The sequence below is a fragment of the Falco cherrug genome, chromosome 4 (assembly GCF_023634085.1).
Source record: "Falco cherrug isolate bFalChe1 chromosome 4, bFalChe1.pri, whole genome shotgun sequence".
Lineage (NCBI taxonomy): Eukaryota > Metazoa > Chordata > Aves > Falconiformes > Falconidae > Falco > Falco cherrug.
This window is the reverse complement of record NC_073700.1, coordinates 3,863,610-3,887,769: the sequence shown is the minus strand read 5'-3', so window position 1 is coordinate 3,887,769 and position 24,160 is coordinate 3,863,610. Positions and strand designations below refer to the sequence as shown.

At 41.1% G+C, this 24,160-nt stretch overlaps 2 protein-coding genes across 3 annotated transcripts in view; one reads left to right on the top strand and one right to left on the bottom strand.

The window, feature by feature from the left end:
- CFAP92 (cilia and flagella associated protein 92 (putative)) overlaps nt 1-11,917 on the bottom strand; it is a 90,257-nt gene extending 78,340 nt beyond the window's left edge. Inside the window, 2 exon segments of the mRNA XM_055710166.1 lie at nt 3,193-3,288; nt 5,597-11,917. The gene's annotated coding sequence lies outside the window, so the exon portion shown is untranslated.
- The window catches only part of EFCC1 (EF-hand and coiled-coil domain containing 1), a 61,278-nt gene extending 37,354 nt beyond the window's left edge, over nt 1-23,924 (top strand). Inside the window, exons 3-8 of one of the 2 annotated variants that reach the window (XM_055710368.1) lie at nt 1,423-1,565; nt 4,784-4,916; nt 5,237-5,402; nt 11,925-12,083; nt 14,347-14,416; nt 15,955-23,924. In XM_055710368.1, coding sequence (XP_055566343.1) covers nt 1,423-1,565; nt 4,784-4,916; nt 5,237-5,402; nt 11,925-12,083; nt 14,347-14,416; nt 15,955-16,088 — 805 coding nt within the window. In that variant the 3' untranslated portion in view covers nt 16,089-23,924. The remainder of the gene's footprint in view (nt 1-1,422; nt 1,566-4,783; nt 4,917-5,236; nt 5,403-11,924; nt 12,084-14,346; nt 14,417-15,954) is intronic. The other variant, XM_055710369.1, reaches the window with a different exon arrangement.
- Nucleotides 23,925-24,160: the final 236 nt, after the last annotated feature.

Here is a 24,160-nt window from a genome sequence, read left to right as displayed (position 1 = left end):
TATGAGTTTCTTACTACATTATAAAGGTCTAATTTCTTAAATTCTCCATAGCTCTGATTTTAGCAACATTTTATGGAATTAAGTTACATATGTATATCGTGTGGGAAAACCAGACTCCTAAAATAAATTCAGTATTATGTGTTGCCTTTCTATTTCACAGACCCCGTTTACTACTTTGCATGTAAATGGGAGTGTCTGAATTAATTTTCTTCAGTCAACTACATTGCATAATTCCGTTGTTTTTCCTCTAAAACAGTGATACTGTCTTTTGGTACATCCCTATGAAATGGAAGGTAGGAGAGTCAAACCAAATGTATTCCAACAAAAAGAAGCAGTAGCTATAATGGACTCATGACTGACATTTCACATTCCACTCCCATTCTTACCAAAACATAGTATTTAATTATATTGTTAGAGGATAAATCTATATTATTCAATTTGTTAGATTTTGTTTCGTGTACAGTGGAAGTACCCATTTTACTATACGCAATGACTTGTACTGTCTTACATGCTTGGGTTGGAACATTTTCAACTCAACTACATGTTAGAGGAAAATTCCAGAATACATTTACATGTGCTACCCTGAATTTCCTTGAAGGTACTCGCCCAGGGCCATCCATTTAGGTAACTATAAATTCCTCAGTCTGAACAATCACTGCCCTTCATTGAATTAAATTGCTTCTTTCAAAAATACATTTTGCTGGCAAGTTTAAAGACCCATATTTATCAGTTACATTATTTGATCTCAGTGGCATCCCTTGAGAGCCCATTTCCTTTAAAACACACAGATGTCATATCCTCTACATTCTACTCAGAGAAATACACCATTTCAAATGAGATGGTCAGCAATTCAGAAGCCCGTTACCAAGATGCTTCTTACCTGTAAGTCACTTTCAGATGTATCGCTGCGTATGCATCGTTCTTTTTACCTTTTCAGTCTCTGACACTGCTTCATCTTCAGTGCTCAGAAGACTTAGATGAGAACTGCCCGACATTTCTCAGTCAGAGTACGCATCCAAGTGACCAGATGCACGACTTGGTACCCTGGCTGTGGCGCTATGGTGCCACAGTGAAGATGAAGCATGTACTGCCCTGTCACCGCCGGTGGAAAAGGGAAAGTTTGTGGCCAGAGTAGGCTGTTCCCATACAGAGTTTCTAGAAGTCTTTGACCTGAACTAAAAGCTGCGTTTAGCTTTTACAACCTAAAGAACAGCTGAAACCCACCTTGCTTTGATGCTTTCTGAAGCAAGCGAATGCAGCCCTCAGGGGTTTGATTTTGCAGGCGCTGAAGGTAAATACACCCCTGCTCTTCCACAGAGTCCCAGCAATTGCATTCACATTCACTCACGTGCTATGCCGTGCCCATTTGTCTTGGGTTTTCAAGTTTCCTCAAGTCCACTTTGCTGTGCTTTTCTTCTCCAGGTCAGAAATGGAGAGATGCCAGCGCCCCCCCCGAAGCAGCCTGGAGCAGAGGGAGGGAGCAGCCCCAGCAGGGGGGAGATACCCCCTGGCCGTGCCTGAAGACCGACGGCCTCCCACTGGCGGAGCCGGGATTTCCGAGAACGGTATCAAACCCAGTACCCAACTACTTTATGTGCTCAGCGATTTGTAACATCCTCAGCAGAAAACCCAATGTAAATATCAACCCAGCAAATCCACACACCAACCCTAGTGAATCTTGAAATCCTAGACCTAAACAAAAAGGTAGTATCCCAGCTTTCTAATTCTCACTCCCCACATAATTTTACATTTAATAAAAGACTGAACTTATCACTTCAAGCTATGATTTAAAACTGCTTTTTTCCAATATGATTTCACCTCACCAAAACCTTTTTCCTAGCTTAAAAAGCTGAAGTTCTGAGTTTTTATTTACAAAGAAATGAGAACTCCATACAAAACCATTTCCAAGGAAACTCTTTGCAGTTAATATTCTGTACAGTCCCCCACTCTTTGGGAACACCCTGGCCACCACAGTAACTCTGAGAAGGTCCAACCTGTTTCACACATGTGACGTTAACTCCTGGCATAACATTGCACACGTGCAATTTCTCATGGGGCAGCATGAAGCATTCTTTGAAAGCCTTCTAAAAAAAATAAATAAATAAAAATCACTGGGTTTGCCAAGGCTGGCTCTCACTATCAATGACCTTGAGTAGGCTTTTGTAGAGCCTACGGTGTCAAGGGCTCTCAGAGACAGCAGTTTTTCAGGAGGGGGGTCATTTAGCTGCAGTAATGAAAGACATTTATGATAGCAGTCTTGGAAGCCAAACTTCTTCCCCTCACCCCTGATAGTGGTTTACATGCCAAGCAGACTAATGCAAAGTTTAGTAAGTTTGGTTTACCTTCAGTGATTTATTTTTTCTTTGACATATCTACTTCAAAGAGGACAAAAACATTAATCTGACTTTAACAGTACTTAACTGTTAATTAGGCATCTTCACTGCAGGCTGGAGAACTGTACCTAGTGTCAAAACATCAGGTTTTAGGTATGGATTGAATGGAGCTGGCAAGCAGCTGCTTCGGCATGAGAACAACATATAAACACAATGGTCATTGTAGCACATTCTCCATGTGGTTAGACTTGTAAAATAAACCTGCTTTTACAAATGTTTTTATCAGATCAGACAATTTGCCAGCTCAAAGGTAGCTTCCACATCTAACCTACACCGTCCATGTTTCAAGTACAAGCAGCTTTTTAGCAAAAGCTTTTCAAACAAAAAAATTTTTGTGCTTATAGATTTAAAAATGCAAAAAAGCATTCCACCAAATAAAAAAGGATTTCTTAGGCATAAAAGAAAAAAATAACTCAGAAAGTTAAATAAATATCACAACAATAAAGTGTTCTATGATTCTACCGACCAAATATTTTTTAAATATTAGCTTAGTAGAAGAACTTCAATAAAACACTGACTTTATGTTTGCATAAGAAGTTTTGCTTTCCCTCTCTAGTTTCCAGTCCTGCTAATGATAATCTACAAGGGGAACATAAAAGATAGTCTCTTTAGCATACACATTCCGTCAAAGCAGAGGATATTCCTGCGTGTGTGTGTGCAGGGAAGCATTATGAACATCTCTGATATCGTTGCATGAAGACCATTTGAAATTCACACACCTTTTCCTCCATTTTTAAAAACCCTAATCTAAGCATCTGCTGTGCCAGATGCTGCAGTTAATTTACTGGATTAAACATACCAGTCTGGAGCTCTGTAAGGAATCCATAGCATTGCGTGATCTGTTCTCATGGCTGCCACAACAGTTATAAACTCTGCTTGTTATCCCTTTGAAAACCTATGGCAAGAAAATAAATGATGATAGGAAAAAAAGTTCACTACTAATGTATCACAGATTGCAAACAGAAAGTCTTGTTTGTTTGTTTGTTTTGGCCATGCACAGCCTCATGGAAACAAAACGCTTTAATAAATCAGTTTGTCCAGGGAAAGCATTGCCATGAAAACACAGCCATTCATTCTCTAATTAAGGAGCAATACTGCGTGCAATGAAGCTTTGTCCCTGCTTAGGCAATAAATTACCGAACATGATAAGCTATAAATTAGGCACATTGAATGCTACTGGAATGAAAACTGCATTTACAAGCATATGCCAAGTGTTAATTAAAATTTAAAAAATAAAATTAAAAAAGCCAACACCAACACACACCCCCCCCCCCAAAAAAAAAAAAAAAAACCCACAGCATGCCACGTCCCTTCGCTGTGGAGCACTGTGACGGGGAGGTCACTGGCACAGCACAGCTGCCCCCAGCTGGGTGGCCTGCCCAGCTGAACCTGCACACCACTCATGGTGCCACTAAGGTCACGTGTTTCAATATTTGAAGGAATAACAGCATTTGGCTTGAACACTCCATTAGAATTCACTAAACCTGTGAGTAAGGTCAGTCATTATAAAATTTAAAATCACATTGACATTAGCTTAACCTGATGTCAGCTCAAACCAAGTGTTCAGAATGCAGGTGTGAGCGCTGCTTTTCGTGTGCTCAAGGATTCAAAAGACTCCCAGTAAGTTACAGGCACCACAATAATGCTCTAAGTCACAGTAAATATCTTTTTGTGATAAAAAGGAGTTAAATGCAGTAAAAGTTTTTATAAGATACAGCTAAAAAGTTCAAGTATTACTGTAACAGTACATGTATATAAATATGTATTGTAGGCAGTTCATTCATAATTTATTTGGCCTGTGGGGAAACATTAGGCTTAGGTAAAAAGTGAAACAATTAAACATTAGATAGCTATGGGTCTAATATTACATTTATATATCAAAATTACTGTCCCTAAAAGACATAGTAAGGGAATGAATTAGAGAATGTTTATATCAAATTCCTGCATTCTGAGTATGTGTTCAGCTACTAAAATGACCATGCAAAAAAAAAAAAAAATCTTACACAGCACAGTGGTTTCCCACCCCTCTTGAAAAGCGTACATTCAGTTGTGTACATGAAGAATAATTGCCCCCACCCCAATAGCACACTGATCCATCACACTTACCCTTATGTTATAATTACCAGAAGGGCAAAAGAGAATTGAAATTAAATACCCGCAAGTTACCTGCAAGAAGGTGCTGAAGTATTCAAGACTCGTGCAATAACAATTTGCAGAGGGTCCCTCACCTCAGCTTTAAACCCCTTTCCATGGATGCTGAAGGACCCCATCCTGTGTTTCACTGGGGGTTTTAAACTCGCTTCTTTCTGTCTCCGTAGCTTAATTTGCCACAGCTACAGCACCTCAGGGTTGTTGGTTTGCTGCTAAGTGGTTGTTGGTTTCTCGAGCAGAGGATCAGCTGTTCCGCTCGGTGGAAGGCCAGGCTGCCTCTGATGAAGAGGAGGAGAAGTGGGCGGGAGACCAGCCAGCCCAGGTGGACCAAATGAAGAAAAGATTGGCCAAGCTCCCTTGCTGTGGCAGTGGGTAGGTACCAAAGATTAATGCTATTTGATGTCTTTGCAATTGTTACGGCTTTGGCTTTGCAAAGATTATTTCTTGACCTGAAGGCATCATGCCTGCAGTAAGGAGCAGTAATACTATACAGCAAAATCAGCGGGCCATCCCTCACAGCTCATGGGGAGCAACGTGCTGGGTGTTCCCACCTAACCCTGACCCATGTCACCTACGACACTTAACCTGTCATCTGTGCTGCCAAGAGTTTTGCAGGAAAACTGGCTTTTACAAACACAGACCTTCATCATGAGCTTTCACTGCCTTTTTTTTTTTTTTTAATGTCTATCTAGATGTGATGAAAAAATGTGGAAAAAGCTAATGTCTTATTTAGAGACCACCAACACCGATGGCTACGAAGCAGCCCCTGCGGAGCTTGCAGACAGAATCACACAACTGACTGAACAGCTTGAGCTTAAAGGGCACGAAGTGAAAAAATTGGAAACAAATATGGAAGAGGTAACAGGTGCCAAGCTGAGTGTGAAAGACTTATTTATGTATCTTTAAGTAGTTGCATTTATATACATATGCATTTATATTATATTCCGGCCATTCTGCTCTCTGTTGCTGATGTTTCTGACTGTGCCATTAGTTTGTCAGCTCAAACATCTCATGCTTTCCTGGAACACCCACGTTGCTAGTCTGGTTCCTACCTGAAATTCCATGTGTTTGGGGGGTGAGATGCACGCCGCCCACCGGGCAGGCTCTTCGTACTGTCCTTCATTTAAATTGTTTCACATGGCCACTGGTGCTGGGAGTGATCCCCCACGGACAAGGGGGCACGCTAGCCGTAGGGTTACCAAAGGCAGCTTGCAGCGGTTCCCGGGCTGTGGATGGAACATCCTCATGTCCTCAGACATCCAGCTCCTCTGGGAGCGCTGAAACATTTCAATGAATCCCTCCAGCCGGCTGAGGTGCAGGGGCTCTCTGGTTTGAAATCCTCTGGAGGAAATCATCCAGTTTAACTGGTTCCCAGGCTCAGACAGATATGTTTACAAATAAAAAAACCAATTAGTTCTCAGGCTTAGCAGCATGTTCAACTTCCCTTCAGCAGAGGTTATAACCACAGTAATTAAAACCCCCAGTGCAGTATCCTCTTAGTCCCACGTAAGCTTACTATAACATCAGCCACAGGTGGGCACGGATTTAACGCTAGCGATCTTTCTCTGAAACAAAAATAATGCACCATATGCATTGCTTTGGCCTGCTTTGTCTTAAGGTTCAGTTAGCGCTTGGTCAGTATTTTATACCCCTTCTTTCAAAGGAGCGTAAAGATTTCAGTAGTTCTGGAAGGATTATATCAATCAGTAGACTATTTGAAGTAGGAGTGAAATACTCAACCACTTTACATGTTGCTGTTCTCTGATTTTTATCAGTATTTCGTGTCATTTTCCTTCTTGACTAGGTTAAATGAAAGAGTTTACTTGTGAAGAAACAAAATTAAAACCAGAATAAAATCATATTTGTGTCTTACACAATTTGCAGTATTCGGGGACAATTTATTCCTGTAATGCTCCTTAGAGCAACACAGAGCTGCTCTCTATACAGCTTAGCCTCAACCCACATAAAAAACTACGTTTATTCTTTTACCTATGGAAGGAACTACCTTCCTGTAGATAGTGCCATTTTCTTCTTCTCCTTGTTTTTTTTCTCCATTCAGAGGTACTCATCTTCTTCTGCCATATCGTATTGCCTTCTTTTCAATCTCTGCTGATGGATATTAGTTCTGTGCACCTTGTTCAGAAAAGTACCATTATCTATAGATTAATACAAGATTCCAGGACAAAAATGGAGTCTGTTGCTCTTGATTTAAGGACAAGCAGGGAGGTGAATAAGACAGTGCTAACTCAATGCAACATTAATTTAAAATCAGTAGGATGAATCATTGCATTACCCTCTAACTTTTATTTAGCCAGCATTTGTATCTTGTGCGCAGTTATAGGTATTTTTTTTCTGATGCCACAAAATAGACAGCCAAGTAATAAGTAAATCCTTTCAAAAAGGTGACTGTTCTATAATCAGCACAAAGCAAACAGGAAGACTGAGAAAGGCTCTCTCTCATCTAACTTGCAAATAAATATATAGGCTAAATAAATAAATCACCAAGAACACTTTCTCTGATGACCTGACAAAACGACCTTATACGTTGTTCGGTACGCTCCTGTTTGGACCTGCTCAATGCTGAAAATCAGACAAATAACAACAAAGCTAACAAGTAACAAGCTCGACAAGCAAGGAAAGAGCTACACTCTCAAATACTGATTAACAATTGCTTCAATCTAAGACTTGTAAAACCAGAGGATGAAAGAGTTCTGATATTTGTCATATCTAGAAAGTTCTGCTCTCCATCAACTGAACATTTAAAAATGGTTTCTGCTGAAGACAGGGTGGTGAAGGTGTCAGGACCTGGTGATAATAGATGGAGAAAGCATGAGTGAATTCTAAAAACAGCGATACACTGCCAAGTGTAATGTTGCAAAGAAAGGCCAATTATTTTTTCTAAAAGCTTGCGTACAATCTGCCAGCTTAATTAAAAAGACAATGAGTTTATGACCTGCCATACAGGGTCAGATGAAAAGTTCATCCTGATCTCACCCATCTGATGGCAAACAGCAGTTGGTTAGAGCAAAGCAATGAGAAACAGGACAGAGGATTTTCCTCCTGGTATTACTCGCCTGGTGCACAATACACTATGGACAGACACATCTTGAACTGGACATTGCAGGGAGTATCATGTTTAATGGCCAGTATTAGAGCTATTTACTGTGAATTCACCTTTCCCTTCTTTAAAGCTAGTAATGTTTTTGGTATCTCAGGGCAAGGACTTCCACATAAAAGTTCAAAAGGAACAGGTTTTGAGGATTTATTTTTCTTAGCTCTAAATCTTCTGCCTGATCATCTACTGTCACCTTGGTTTTGTGCTTCGGAATCAGCAACTGATCTTTCTCTTGTAATACAAATTTAAAGACTTTTACTACCAGAATTACTGCCTGGGTTATCACCATTCCTAGTCTGCCTCAGCTCTCTTGGTACAGAAACCATTACTTACTTCTGTTATTCTGTTTTATTCTTCCATGTATTTTTCAAGCAGTTACCTTTTTCAAATGAGAACAACTGAAAATGTGCTTAGTATTCAAATGCAAGCCCTTCGTGGCACAATGATAGTTTCTGGTTTGTCCCCAGTTCCTTTTCTAATAGCTCCTGGCATGCATCCTTCTGAGCCCTGCTGCCCACTGAGCAGTACCTTCAGGAGATTACTTTTTTTTTTTTTTTTTATTACAGCTTTTCTAGATCTCCTTCTCCAGTGGCAGTCGTCATCGCTGCATATATGCAACATTGCATACCTGTCCTGCATGCCTTACTTTGCCTTGGTGACACTGAATTTCACCTGATCTTTGATTGCCGTTATCTATTCGGTATCATGAACACCTGCTGTAATTCTTCACAGGCACTTTTAGTTTTGATTACACCCAAAAAAACACTATTGAGAGCAATCACACACTTTCACATTCAGCTTTTTTTAAAAACCCTTTATGAATATGAGGAAGAGCTGAGGTCTGAACCCAGCTCCTTGTGAGACCCTAAGGATTATCTCCCTCCACTGTGAAACCTTCAGCCCTGGTCACTCTGTGCTCTGCCCCCATCCCACCTTTTAGCCACTGCAAGTCCATGGCAGGATCCGTGCTGCTGCCATGTGGCAATTACCTTTTCTTCCTTTTATTTTGAGTCTGTGGTGATGAATCTTATCAAAAGCTTTTTTTCAGATTTGAAATATGCTCTATCGACTGAATTAACATTATCCATATATATTCATAGGCCCTTTCAAAGAAATCGAATAGATTCTCCATTATGTTCATCTATGAATTCACCAAGTCCCTCCTCGGTTACAGTTCCAATCAATTTGCCTGACAGAATTACTGATACTCTCGAGGGGATGTGCTGTTCCTCAGATCATCTCTGCAGCCTCTTCTAAGAACTGGTGCTCTGTTTGCCACCCTCCGGTCCTTTGAAGGGGAACAATTCAGAAGATAAATTGCACAGCACGGTTCAGCACTTCGTCCTGCTGTTCTGTTACTGTTTCCTTCCCACTTTGCCAACGTTTCTCAGGTTCATGGAAAAATGGCACGAATGTGAAGGCCTCCTTAATTTCTGTGGAAGAGAGGATAGAATTATTTTCTCTTACATTCCTTAAGGGATTTATGCATATTGATTATTCATTGTCCTAGATATATTTGTGCACACCACTCCAGTGCTCACATTTTCCCCGTGGCATTCTCCCCTTTCATAAGAGGGCTGGCTGTCAGCAGCAGACTTCTCAAAACTGGTGTTTGGCAAAGCAGTATTTCCATTTCACAAGCAAGGCACAAACCCAAAATCAGGCTTTGCTGAGGGACTTTGCCAAAGCTAAGAACAAAACCCTCTCCCCTCTGAGCCCGGTGACTTAACTACTGACCATCCTTCCTCAGTATCTAGGTTTTAAAAATAACTTATGCTTAACTACCATCATTACCTCAATGCAAATGTTAAGGAAACAACAGGTGCTAGATGTAACCTAGCTAGGGAAAACAATTTGGGAGAATGGGGCACTGAGCCACCGTCTTCAAGCAAAATAAGAAGACAAAGGCGGCATACCCCTGTGCATCAATGAACCAAAGGCATCAGGAGATCAGCATCCTTATAGATGACAAAGTGGTTGTTAAGGCAGAAGTGCTGTGGAAAGCAGTTTACTTACTACTGCGTAGGAAATGGAAGCAAAAAGGGCTTTGTAGGAGCGGTCAAAATGAAGAGGGAAAAGAGGCGGTAGTAGCAACAAAATGCGGCGTCCAAGTACGAGTAGTGGCCCTCTGGGCTAAGCGTATTGCTTGTGCTGTCTGTGCAAACCAAGCAGCTGGTTGTGACGCTAGACAGCTGTGGGGAACTCGAGTGGCGTGTATGCTAAAGAGAAAAGTTTGGACTTCTCCTATTGCCGTTTGTGTGTGAGACTCACTGCACAGCTCAGCCTTTCAGGAACACCCGGCAGGGGACAGGGGATGCCCTGTGCAGCTTTCCAAGGGCGGCAGTTTTGCCAGCACGATGAAAGCAGCAGCTGAAAGCAGCAGATAAGTGATGTTAGGGGTGCAGGACCAGGATAGATGGGCACCTGTTATGAATTTCCATAAGCATCTGTCTAATTGCATATTGGGAAAGTCCCTTCTACACTTAAAAATAATTACCTTTTTACCTCTCTGTTACTTGGTGTGACACCGCTTCAGCTGTACAGGGGAACACAGCTACTTCATGTATTTAGTACCTAGCTATGCCAGGTGGCATTTACAACGTGGAGACAATCTCCAATATAATAAAGAAAACCACATGTTTAATTCATTGAAGACCTCCCACAGCCTCTGAGTATTTGTTAGGTCTCGGCTGGACTGCTGACACATTGGTGGTAACAAAGTTGGCTCTCCATACAGGAAAATGTTAGTCTATTCATCTAGAAGCAGTGTTCAGACAGGGATGCTGAAATCATTGTTTGGCAGATGGACCAGATTAAGTGGTCCAGACTTCTGTAGTTGTTGTACAGCTCAGTGGAGCTGGAGTGCCTCACAGGGCAAAGCTCACGGAGAGCTAATGGAACAGGCTGATTTCCACCGACAGGGGAATAAGCACCAGCTAATATGTACTATTAGCACTGTCAGAAACTAAAACGACCTTCTAGAAGACTGGGTGTGGATCAAGGATTGTTTTCTTTTTTCACTCTGATGACACTTGTGTTTTAGGGAACTGGAGTTCCTTGCCATATATTAAAATTCACTAGGATACAAAATTCTGCCCCAAAAAAATCTATTAAATACTGTGTATATTAAGGCCTTCACCCTTTTGAGTTCAACTCTGCTCTTAGTTATTTCTAAAACTGCAATAAGAGAAAAGATGACAACAAAAAGGGATTAACAGAGCCAGCCAATCTGGCATTTACCCCACATGATTTTGTCTCTCCCTGTAATATTAATATATTTAGATTGTGCTTGCAACAACAAATTGCAAAATGGTAACAATTCAGAATGCTGAGCACAGTAATGACTGAGAAATAAGTTCACTTCTATTAATAAACCTGAAATCTGTCAGTGCTTTCAAAGGTCCAAAATTAATATCTAAATGACATATTTTCCAAGGAATGCTTTTCAGGCTCTTTTTAGCAGCTTGGCCACGTACCTGCAACAGGCTTGGAAGGCATTTACTTTTGCAAATGGTGCAGCAGCTTTGTGGTTCGAACTAAGTCACTTAGATTTTGCATGGAAACAAAAGCAACATTTAAAATCCTGACCATTTTTTCACAGGAAGGTCTGAGACAACTGACAGGCCAGCCCAGCTTTGGAAGGTCCAGGTCTGGGGAGACCCCTCCTGCCTGGGATTTCTATACTGTTCAAAAAGTCTTGTTAAATCCAGACTTTTCTGTGCTTAGCTGCAAACCAATGATTGACCAAACACACAGGCCAGTGTGTGTTTTGCAGAACCAGAATCTTAAATTTCTTTCCTTAAGGCATTTTTTTTTTTTTTAAAGCCAAAATACTTGAAAGTAGCTAATTACCTTCTTGTTTCACTGCATGTACAGATGTTTGATATGCAGGAGTTGCAAGACAAAGACATGATTACATTGGTGAGGGCACACATATGTAGAGGATGACAGGAACGCAAAAGATTAGAAAACTGAAATAGTAATGCTAGTATTTAAAATTTCTGAATTTTATTCATATATATATGAATGTGCTTGCATCCAGCGTTTAATGAACTGCCATTATGCACAAGAGCAAAGCACACATTTCCTAGCAACTATTGATTCTTCGCTTTATGTGGTACGTTACAGAAATGTCTACCTCCTTTCAAGAGAATCTTCTGGAGTAAACTGACATTTATCAGATAAGGGGGAAAACTTAGCTTTGCAATTATTGGGAAAAAAAGGGAAAAGCTCCAGTGCTTTTAATTTCCTGTGTCATTGTCCAGATGAAAGGCCCATTGCTAGGTGAACTGCAGCAAAAGGTGGAGGAGACTGAACTGCTGAAGATGGAGCTGCAGATGTTGGAGACTGAGAGAGTTAGGCTGTCACTGGTGGAAGAAAAGCTCATGGATGTTTTACAGCTGCTTCAACAACTTCGAGACTTGGTATGGCAAGAAAGCAGTCCAGAGACTTAAAAGTGGTTTTGACTGTGTCCTTTCCAAACTAAAAAGGATGTTCGTACTTTCTATTAAGTACAAAGTCCTTTACACCAGGACACATTTTTATACACGTTTGCCCTGGGAACTAACTTCTGGTGATTACAGAAAACTTTTAGACAGCTATGGCTGACTTTCTGAAAGAAGCCTAGAGGTCTCCTTGGATCTAGACCTCCAAGCTTTCATTATCCTTTAAACAAAAATTTAGAGGAGACAAGGAAAACAAAAATGCTAGTAATCCAAAAGATTCTAGAAGATTATTTTTCCTTCTAGAAAAAGACCTTTGTTTAACTGCATCCTAATGTGACACTGAGTCAGTATTAAAGGGATAAAACCCCTTCCTATATTCCAATTAAGGTATTTTTGGTAAGAAGTTTCTTATCCAATTAATAATCCAAACATGGACTTACAAAAGCTGATGCAATAACATCCCAGAAGTACATGGACAGTATGGCAGTTCAGTCCTTTAGAAAATAAGTTTATATCTCCTGCTTGGGAATGATAATGGTAAGGGCTGGCCAAAAGATTGGCAAACTGGATAATCTGCAGAACATGGAGCCACACTGGACTGCTAGGAACTAATTTCTTTGATAATGCCTGAGAGTTCTCGCCAATTTTCAGCAAAGTTCTGCCTAAAATCTGTGTGAGATGAAAATGCTTCCTGAGATGATCACTTTACTTTGTTTGAAGTACACTCATGTTCCACTGCTGACTCTAGGGAACAAGTGCAATATCTCATAATTTGGTAACTTATTTTAGCACTTGACATCGAAATTCTACTTTCACATTGCAAGTCTGATACATGCATCAATAATGATCCACTGAAGGATTAAACTAGTAAAGGCTACGACTGGCAACAAGCATAATAACCTTTTGTGTCAAGACTTCAACATGCCATTCACTGGTCAGTTGTCTTATTGCAAATCATTTTTGCTTAGGAGACAATCCATCACACAATGTGCGATATGCCATATCTCAGTGGTAATAGCACTCGATGCTAATCATTGCTGGAAACATGCCACTGCGAGCTGCCAGCTCCCACAGCACCAACACAGGCAATAATGCTGTCAACAAACAAGATAATTTACAGCATTCCCAGTGGAGTTTAGCAAGGATCCCCTAAATCCCTGATGGGATATACTTCAGACAAAAGAAAGCTTATCCATCAGAAACTGTGGGTTTAGGCGTCACTTCCCCAGCATATTCACCTTCATGTTTTAAATACCCCAAGCATCTCATTCGCAACAGAATCTACCCCAAAACAATGACTGTCCGAAGGCAAAGGCTTGTCCTGTTAGGACTGTTCAAACCTCATGCTGTGTTGCAGAGGTCAGGTGTAACCGCTACACCACTGTCCCTGCCGGGCAGGCGGTAGGTGACTAGCACCAGTAAGCAAGGGCAGTACTGCCTGGGCTGCTGGGAGGGATGGCCTCTTTCTTCCAGAATAGCTTCCATCTGTTTTCACTTCTTGAAATTTTAACAAGAACAACCTGTCCCTGCAGATACGGGTGCTCTAAGTGCTAATTAAACTGATTGCAAGCCCATCTCCCAGAAAGCATGCATTAGTGTCTTGATAGCAAATTAAGAGAGTTTGTTTTCCAGACACATTATGTAACATCTCAACAGATTTCTAATGTAAAAACTACCACTGAGAAAGACCATCCAAATCCTAAGTAGGTTTTACAATGCTCTCACTTTGGCTAACGTTTATCGCATCTCAATATATAACTAACGGTGGGCCCGCCACGGGACACGCACAATCCCTGCTGATTTGTTTATACCTAAATGGCTCCCAGTGATCCCTGGAGCAGCTGGCTATTTCTGACACACGAAGCCTGCCCTTCACCTCTCAACACAGGCCCAGCAGAGGACCGAACTGGCTTTCGTTGTGCATGCCCTGCTTACACTCCTTGCCATCTAGATCCATTTGGACACACACTCTGGAATATTCTGTATTTTCCACCAAATAACTGTGATTTCTCTTTCTACAGCCGTATTAAGGAACTGTGCCCCTCCACAAACTGCTATTATTTGAGCAGTATCTAAGCTAAAATGCTTGAAAATGAAGCCAATATCAAGTCTTGTGTCATCAGCTTTCAGTTTCATTTTGGTTTACTTTCCAAATGTAAATGCACTGTGCATAGATTGTGTTGCATACATTTAAACTGGTGAAGGACCTATTTGTGCCATAATACTCTTTTGTTTTTTAAAGAACGTATCTAAGCGAGCCTTGGGGAAAATCTTGCTGAGCACTTTGGAATCCTGCCGTGACCCCCAACCTGGTAAGAAAATAAATCACGTGTAAAGATCAAGAATCACGGATGGGGGAAATACTAGATATATCATGAACAGATGAGTAGGAAAAAAATATTTCAAATACTGTGGGACAGGTGAGGGACAAAAGTACTATGCAAGAAGATTACCTATAGAAAGTGATGCTTTCCATATCAAAAACAGGAACACATCCAGGGCTTTTTTTAGCCAAATTTTAATTAGAGTGTGGACTTAGGGGAACAATTCAGTATCCCACTAGTGTCTGCAGGGCTTCATTGATATGATAAAGTGGAAAACACAACCAGGTACATAAGGCACCAATTTATCAGGTTTGCTACCCCACTGCGTGTTGTATTCCTCTGCTGCAACACAAACATGATACGTAAACCGGAATATTTCTGTAAAGAAACCAGATCAAACCTGCACTCCTCTAGTAATAGCCTTTTGTGTTCTTCTTATGAAAATTAAACTCACAAACTCCTCTCCCTTGACAACGGTCTGGTGTACCAGAGCTACCTCTGTAGGAACCATACAGGGATCACAGCCTGGAGGTTTAGGTTTGATTACTTTGTTCCTATTAGCAGAGCATTTGTACTTACCTTCAAGAAACGAACACCCTGTACCAAGCCTAAGAACATGCTTGTAATAGGCAGACGGCAGTCAAAGACACAATTATAAAAGACTATATGCGGCCTGAGGGTTTCATTTTGGAGAATATTATTAACAGTGATTTGGGGAGAATTACATACAACATTCTGGGGTTTGCAGTTTCAAAGCCTTGCTGTTGCTCATGTCCAGCAATTCTCCCAGAGCTACGCTATGCTGTGCCGGCACGGCTGCAGACGAAGCACGGAAAAGGTGGCAAAGGCAGACCTTGGTGGGCTCCAGGCCACCACCACAGAGAGGAGCTGTACCTGAGCCACAGCTCAGGGGTTCTCCTGGTGAGAACAAGAGAGAGGTATCCACAGCACACAAATGTCCGGAAGGTACTACTGCTAATCCTGCAGAGGAACACTGACTGCAAGTGCTGCTGCTGAAACAAACTACCTCCCTCTGTAGCTGCAGCACAGCTCAGCTTCCTAAAATGACCCCAACAACTGAAGTCACCTTGTGCAGCGCTCTGTCCCTTCTGCATCACAATTGCCATAAACTTCTCTGCTTTGCCATCTTCTCTGCTTTCAATTTTCTGGCTGTGCACTCAACTTAAGGAGATTTCCTAAGTCTTTGCAATCAAACCTCTTCTTCCTCTTTGACAAGACTAAGTGGATGGTTGGATGGACAGCTCTTCATTGTGACATGAAACAGTCTTTGTTCACACAAGTGTATGAGGACTCAGTGAGCAGTGAATGACGCAAGAGAACCAGTAAAGAAAACAGTTCCGCTCACATTTTTATAGGAACGGGAATTCATTATTTGGTCTCAAAATTTAGACGTGCTATGGTAATCACTTGACATGGCACCTAGGAACAAAAGAGTTTGTGTCAATGATTGCTAAACTGCAACTCTCTTTTTTCAACTTATAATCTTTGCCATTTTCTTTTAAAAGGAAAAGCCCACCTATTTGAAGTCCTAGATACTCTTTACCACGAGCTGACAGCCTGCGAAGCCTTACAAAGCCAGCCTCTGGAGAAGGCGCAGAGTTGCCAGTCCTTGTCTAACCCACTGGTCATCTCGTGCTGAGCAGCAGCGCCAGCTACAACCCGCCGAATAACGGTCCTTGTTCATTCAAACGTGTGATGAATGAGTAAGATTTGTCCAATTCAAGAGAGCTGAGTAATGGACAAGAGTAACAGAATAATTCAGCCACGGAATCAAAGGTATGCTGCTGCCGGGAAGAGCGCCAGGTCCCCCGCTATGTCACAGCCCTCCCTGATGTGAACGAGCATCCACGACAACATGAGGATTACGTAGCCACATCGGTCTCTGACGGAAGCCTAAGCATCCTTGTGTGATGGCCCTGTAACTGTATTGGTCAACGAGATAAAAACCATTCCAAATACACTGACCTGACCTGTGTAGATTTACGACCCTGGTCACACGCTGGCTGGGCACAATTTCTAGCTGTTGTGATAGCTCAGTTCAAAAGCAAGAAGCAGCCTATGTCACCGCTGGCACGTAAACTGCTCCCTTAGCATACAAGCGACAAAATGACTGTGTTTTGAACATACACACGAGTGTAAGCCAGTAGTGCAAGTTTTAAGGGCTCATGTATAAAACATGTTTGTGTGTGTGTGTGTATTTGTGATTCAATTATTCACCTTATTTAACTCTGAACACAGGTTTTGTTATTGCTCTGCTGAATTTTATATTTGCCATTACGGTGCCTTAGAAATCTGCAGCATTCTTTCCTGACGATAGTCTTAGACTTTACACCAAAAGTTAAATTTAACTGCTTGAAATAGGTACAAGGCAATTGTTCCCAGGCTCTTAGGGAAAGGGAGGGTTGAAAAATTCACTTTGCAACAGCTGCCATTGTGGCGTTAGCAAACAAAACATGCAGCACACAATTTTGTTCTCTCATTTCATTTCCCTCAATGCAACTGCAGAGACGCAAAGCTAGGCCCTGCTTGCAGGCAAATTAATGCAAAATGCTGGGCCTAATCATGGTGCCACATAACATTTTAATCAGCAATAAAGTAACTCCTGAGGGCCAAAGTAAAAAAAATAGGTTGCTTCCAAGATGCTTTTGCTGTTTCGTTCAACTATCAAACACAGAAACTAAAGAAGCAGAGTTATCAAATGATCCAATGCAATTTACATTATTAAAAGATGCACTGTAGATCTTTTAAGAATTTGAAGTGATTTGCCCATAATAACACCAGCAGTGAAATACGACCATTCAATTCAGAACGGTGCATACATTAATTTTTTCCCATGAAAAAGGTTTTCGTACAGGAATAAGGTCCGTACCACAAAGCAATCTGGGGAATAAGAAGATTTGTATTCCTTCCTATTCGTAACACACTGTATAGATTACACACACCTCCATCCAAGATTGTGATACATCACTTAGCATTTAGAGCCATGTTGATAACAAAAATTCGCAATAGATATTTTCATTTCATTTTAGAGGAAGAAAAATACAGTGTTTTGCAAACAATGGAACAAACTCTGTTCAAGATGGTTTACCTGTTTGGTTTTTTTCTACTTTAACAGAGGAAGATTTTAAGAATAGATATATATTTTTAGTGTAGATTTTTCATAAATATAAATTAGACGTGACGTATCATAGTGCAATATTCACCCTGTAAGAAAGAAAACTGTATACTAATACTAAATATGTCACTAACATAATACTAAGCATAATATACTTGGTATATACTAAACTATATGCTAATATTATATACTATAAAAACTATACACTAGATGTGCAACAGATAAAAATTAAAATGAGCAGAAGTTAGCTCCCTGCTTGGGCTCATTTCCTGAAAAACCAAGAGCTAGTATCAGCTGCTGCTTTGTGCAGCTCTCTTGGACTTTCCCAGGAACACTCTATATGTGCAGAGAGAGAAAATGCCAGCAAATCGTTACGTAAGCATGATGTGTGTGTACAATTAGCAGAAGAGACACCTCAGAAATGGGATTATAATGCAAGTACGCTCCTGATTATGGATACTCTCACGTACTGCAGGATCCTTTCATCATTCAGCTCAGTATTGTTTGCTGTATCCACCCTGTCTATATATACACGTGTTATTTCTATTATATATACTTATGCATACCTTAAGATTGCTGTGCTAATTTTATACTTTCGGTAACGTTTTAACCACTGAGTTTCCACTTCACTTTCTAATATATTTCCAGAAATTTAGACTATTAAGTAAATGTCCTAATGCCAAAACGGGGGAGAAGCAATATAACCTGAGTCCTGCCCAGCTTATCCAAGCTGCAGTGGGACTGTAACTGGAGACTAGAAAATGTCACTAGAAACCTAAACTGGTGTTAGGGAGGATGTAAATAGTTCAGACAAAAGGAGGGTTTTGTGAATAAATAAATAGCATTTAACTGATATGAGAAGCGGCAAAATCATATCTTGCAAAGTTAGCTTCAAATACTGTAATGTTTCTGTTTCTTTAAGAAATGCCTATATCAGGTTCATTGCTGATACATCAGCATATGCTGATTAATCCTTTAATAATAAAAGCTGATTATTTTAACTCCAGGAAGTAATTAATATAGAGCAAGTCAGACTTGCAGTATTTTCATAAGAAGAATCTGTTCTTCAGGTGGATCAAGAAGCAGTCCTCAGTCAAATTCCTGCTAGAAATCAGAGGCAAAGCACAGCCCTGTACTTTGAAAGACCTTCATTCGTGACCTTAAAATTGATTTTTTTCTTAAACACTTTTACCTTAATGTTTTATACTGAGCCTGTCAGCAGTGCTGCTGAGGCTGCTAAATATTTCATATGAAGCTGTATAAATACGTGACTTTGAATCAATGGAATTGAGAAACTTCTAGCTCAGCCTTAAAAGCAGGTAGACTGCCACATTTTGATTTACTATGTGGAACGTGTTCAAAAGACGCTGTACAGTAATCCTGGGAAGCAAACCCAAATCTCTGGGTTTTCTTAAAGACTTAGCTCATTGAGTCAAGTGAGCTACATTGTTTGGGTGGTTTTTTTCTTTTTTTTATATAATTTCTTGCCTTTTTGAGTGTTGGGATTGTTTCCAGATAACCAGAAAACTGAAATATCTAATCAAGTCTCATTAATAGCCTCACTATATTTCAAAGGCTAATAATGGAACAGTTATTACGCACACTGTTGGCTGCATAACAAACTCCTCTGAACAACTGGAGCAATCCTCACAGCCACATACTCTGCAATTGCTTATCTTGGACATATAAGATCATAGATTTGCACAAACTAGTACTTGCTTTACAGGGAACGTATACCAAGTTTAAATCGACTTTGTAAAAAAAATTCCCTATATGACAACAATGGAAAAGAGAACAAAGAACACTCAAAAGCCTTCCATTTAAGAAGTACAACCACAAATCTGTATCTTGCATCTCTGCAAACGTTTTGTTTTGTTGTATGTTCACCAAATGGTAATAAATGGCCATTGGCTTGCATCTTAACTTCTCAGTAAAGAAAAATATCACAGATTGAGTGCACGTGCTGTAAACACAAGTGCAGTTGCCCATCTAAAATTTGGCATAAGCAGACAAAGGCCATCACAGCATGCCTCCCCAGCATTTCTTTGTTCAGTAGGAAAACCAGTTTGGAGGAGTACGCGTGACATGTTATACCAGCTGGGACCTGAGCCTGCTGTACAGCTTCCAACTTAGGGTTACTTAGGTCTTGCCTGTAATAAGTAGTTTTTCAGTTAGAAAGGCAATGGGCATCTATAAAAGGACTAAAGTAACCTAATTACGCTGGCTTTGAGGCATGCTGGTTGAACTCTGGCCTCACACCATGCTCAAGATTTTCTCCTCTCCCCAACATGTTAATTCCTCATTCCGTAGATTTTTATTTTCTTTCTCAAGAATAATCCCATTCTTACAGAAAGGACAGTTTGTTTCATGCCATGTGTATCTGCTGGGGAATCCTTAACGTAATTCATCCTAACAAAAAAGTTTTTCTTCATCACCTCTTCTCCATGTCCTTTCCTCCTTCTTGCCTTGCAGAGCAATAAATCCATCAGGCTCCCAGATTTTGTACTTTAAGACTGGTGTCCAGTTTTTTCCTTGAATGAGCTGCCAGGAGTGTTCTCAGCACTCCTAACCCTCATTCCTACAAGTCTCAGGGAACGTGCCCTTTCTCCTGCTCACTTGTCCCCTAAACCTGCTGGTCTAGCTCTCACAGACCTTACGTATATACTGTGTTTGCATTTCCTTCACCTTCGAGATGGTTCAACATTACATCTCCACAAATCATCATCAGACTTGCTTTCTTAGCAGACGCCATCTTAATTTATCAATTGTCTATTAAAACTGCAAATCAGCCTTAACAAGGAAGCTGGGACGTGTCCTCTGCTGGATCTCCACTGTGTTTCCACAAAACCAGCTTTTTGATTTGACTTCATTCCCAAACTACTTTCTCCTCCCAGTGCCCTCCAAACTTACCCTTTGGCATATTTCTCTCTGAGATAACCTCAGGGTCTGCACATTTCTACCACAAGTTACATTTTTCAAGAAGAGTTTCCTCCTCCCATTATTTTTTACTTTATATGAGGTATTAACTCTCAGCAAATTAAACTCCACCTGATATATAAAGTTATTCAATAATTGTCTGATTTATTTGCATCGAAGCTCTCTCTGAAGTCCTGGCAGTGACCGCTCATCACAGATGTTACACTGATTCACCAAAGTTTTGCACCAAACCAGTGTGGCCACCTCCAGCTAGAGATGCTCCAAGGTGTTGCTGGCATTTGTGCACGCTTTTAGAAGTAAAAAAATCCTTGGCATGGATACTTTTAAATGTGCTGAATTTGTTGGAATTAAATCTCCTCCCTTTAATGATACTGTCCATTAATCTACCACATGGTACACTGCGGTGATGAAAGGCTGCTCAGATTCCATTCTTTGTTTCCACCTTCCCGTTAAGAAGGGAACACTTTCAAACAGCACTGCGTAAAATAGAATTGCTTGGTATGACAGGATGACAATAAACTTGCACAGCATGTGTGTGACACATCACATTACCAGCCAAAGGATTTCCCCCAGACTTATAATTTCATGGAGTTTAAGACACTGAATCCTTTAATATTTACATTATCTTATTTGCTTAATAGTTTTATGTGTAATTCTGCAAAATGCAAAGCTATAGAGCATGTTTCTTAGTGTGAAATTCAATTGAAAATCATCTTCATTTCCCAAATTACACTTTACTTTCAAAAGGCTAGGATTTTCAGAGCTCCAGTTTGCTTTCTATTCTACTTTTCTGGCTCTTCTAATGTGCTAGCAGAAACATCCTTACCCACTTCCCGTGGTGTTTGGCAGCCCTAAACTGTGGCTGTTGCAGGCAACTGGGTGGGCTGAATGTGTTTCTTTTCTGTTTCTTTGGGGATGTTACCAGACTTTTCTGAGCCCAGCTTCCTCCCTGAAAATGAGGAAGACAGTCAGCATTCCCCATCTCCACCTCCAGCCAGCAGATGACACCAGCTGAGCATCACCCATTTCAGCGACACATGTACGTATCCTCAGTGGAGTATCCATGGGCGGTGAGTCACTGCGCTAGGCCAGCTGCTCAGCGGCGGTGGGAACCCTGGGGAGGCTGAGAGGCACTTTTCTGGCATTCCTCAGCATGCCAAAATAGTTCACCTTCACTTGGTCCCCTCGGTACTTTTCAAATTAACATTTGGCCTTTGAAGCTGAAAGTATCAGACACGGCACCCAGAGAGAGGTACTCGGGCTCTTAGAAGACCTCACCCTTAGCAAGGCCAAATCGCTTTCTTTTACGCAGCTCCCTCTCTTCTTCACTTTGGAGGGGTGTCTGCATTAGAACAAACCTCCCCGAATTGAGACTCACTTCTGAAATGACATTATTTCCTAAAATGCTTATATTTTTTCTGAGTTGTAACCATTTCAGATTCCCTCTCTTAGGAATTGTCTCTTCCTAGACTTAATTCCCTATCCATTTCCAAACTGCATTAACAACAGAACAAAAGAAAACAATGAAAAGGCACCGAGGAAATTCCAGAAATCCTAGCTGGCGTTTCAGAAGTCACCAGCCAGACATCAAAGTCAATTCATGACCAGTTTTCCTCCCACCAACACCACTATATTTTTGTCTAATGAAACTCACAAAAGGATAGTAGAGTGTCAGAATCAGTAGACAAAGGTCTGCTTAAATTTCCGCATTTGCCAAAACCTGGAGCACAGCATACAGATCGCTGTTTATTTTTAAGTTCAATAATAGCCTAGGAAATAAAAAAGCATGAATTCAGCATACTAATGCATGCTTTAGAGAGTGCAGGCTTGGTATATTTGCCATTCAAATTTGTGAACAAAACAGCCCTTACTTAGTTCAGACTTCACCAGAAAACTTTGTTAATGAAAGTTTAACTGCTTCCACACATCAGCTGTCCGTGAGCTCACTGCAACAGCTGGTTAGCACATCTGCCTCGGACAAAGTGAACCCTTGGTTTTCATAAAGCCACCAACATAAAGATAGCACAGGCACAGTCCAGCACCCGCAGGCTGCGACAGTGACACATGGGCACCCTGTAGGTGAGCCACCCTTGGGTGAGCTTTCAGTGTGACACCGAGTGCCATGGATGCTGTGAAATGGAAATCCATGATCCTGCAAGTCCATTCTTTCCATCGACTATTACTTGGAAAATGCAGCTGCATTACAGGATTTGTCACAAATACAAGCTCACATGACAGCGTTGGTAAAGAAAGTGTAGTTGGAATTCAGCAATTTCAAGTGCTGAAGCAGCTAATTAGCATAACCAGGCCTTGGCCCTTGCCTAGCCCTACCTAATCCAAGGCTGGTGTAAAACTTGGTCAGGTTAATCAGGAGGAGAATAGAGAAAACATAGATGATCAATGCATGCACACAGGTCCTCTCAGAAACACAGGTGTTTTTAGAAAAAATAATATATGTGACTAGGAATTGCTTGTTCCAAGACTAATCATGCTTGAAGAAGTGAGTTGGGTGGGGAGGAGATGGTGATCCGAGGAGGAGCTTGGAATCAAGGCAGAGACTGGAACCGAATAGATGCATCAACTGGGACAGAGTCAGGTGATGGATTTGCAGAACTGACACGACCAAAGGAAACTTCTAAAAACTTCAGACGTTGACTAATGGTTTGATAAGTGTCTATAGGCTGTGCTGCACCCCTTTGCTCTCTGCCACTCGGTGGGGTGGTGGCCCAGCTCTGAGCCGGGGTGAAAGCAAGCCTGGTGGTACCCGCGGCTGTGGGAACGCTCCCATTAACAAGCGTGCCCCCGCGCCTGCCACGGCAGGGGGGTGCCGATCCTGATCCTTCAGGCTGTGCTGGGGAGGGGAGGTGCACGAGCCCCACTGTGGGGACTACAAAATAGAGACCTTCCTGAGGAGACGGCGGAGGGTGAGCATCCCAGGGTGTTACCCAGGCTGCAAGCACTGCACGGCTCATCCTGCCAAAGGACAATCTGTGCCAACTAGCCTAAAGCTGGCTACCACGTTTCTCAGAACCAATCCCTTACTCTGTGAGCTCAGTGTACATCAAGCTTAAAAAATACTATAACACATTGTGTAGTAACACCCCTTTACGTACCAGTGAGTTAACTTATCTTTGTCAAGGAGTAAACAAGGACTGTAGGATGACATTGAAAAATTATCAGTATTCAAGTGGTTTCACCCACATCCTCACTGCAAAGCAAAAAGGTCGTAAGAGCTGAGTGTGCTATTATAGTTAGGGGCAATTTCTGTAGTTGAAGGTTTTACTGTTGGATAGTTCTGGTTTTGCTGATTATTTCTCATTGATTTTTTTTTCCACTACATGTGGGGAAAAAAGTTCTCTAAGAAAGGTGAGGTCCAGTATTTTGCGAGGGATTTTCTACCTCTGAAGGTTGCCAAAAAATAGAAAAAAAAGAGAAAATATATGGAAGGCGAGACGATTCAACCTACACATACCATTTAGATTTTAAAATGTTATATTTAAATAAAGAATATGCAATACTCACGGGAGCATCCTTTTTGTTTTTCAGCTAATCTTGGAATTAAATTCATTGCACTCTCACAGTACTAGCGCAGCATACGCAGCAGTACTGCTTGCTTTCTTGTCAAGCACTGCAGCTCCTACCAGCAGAAATCAGCTCTG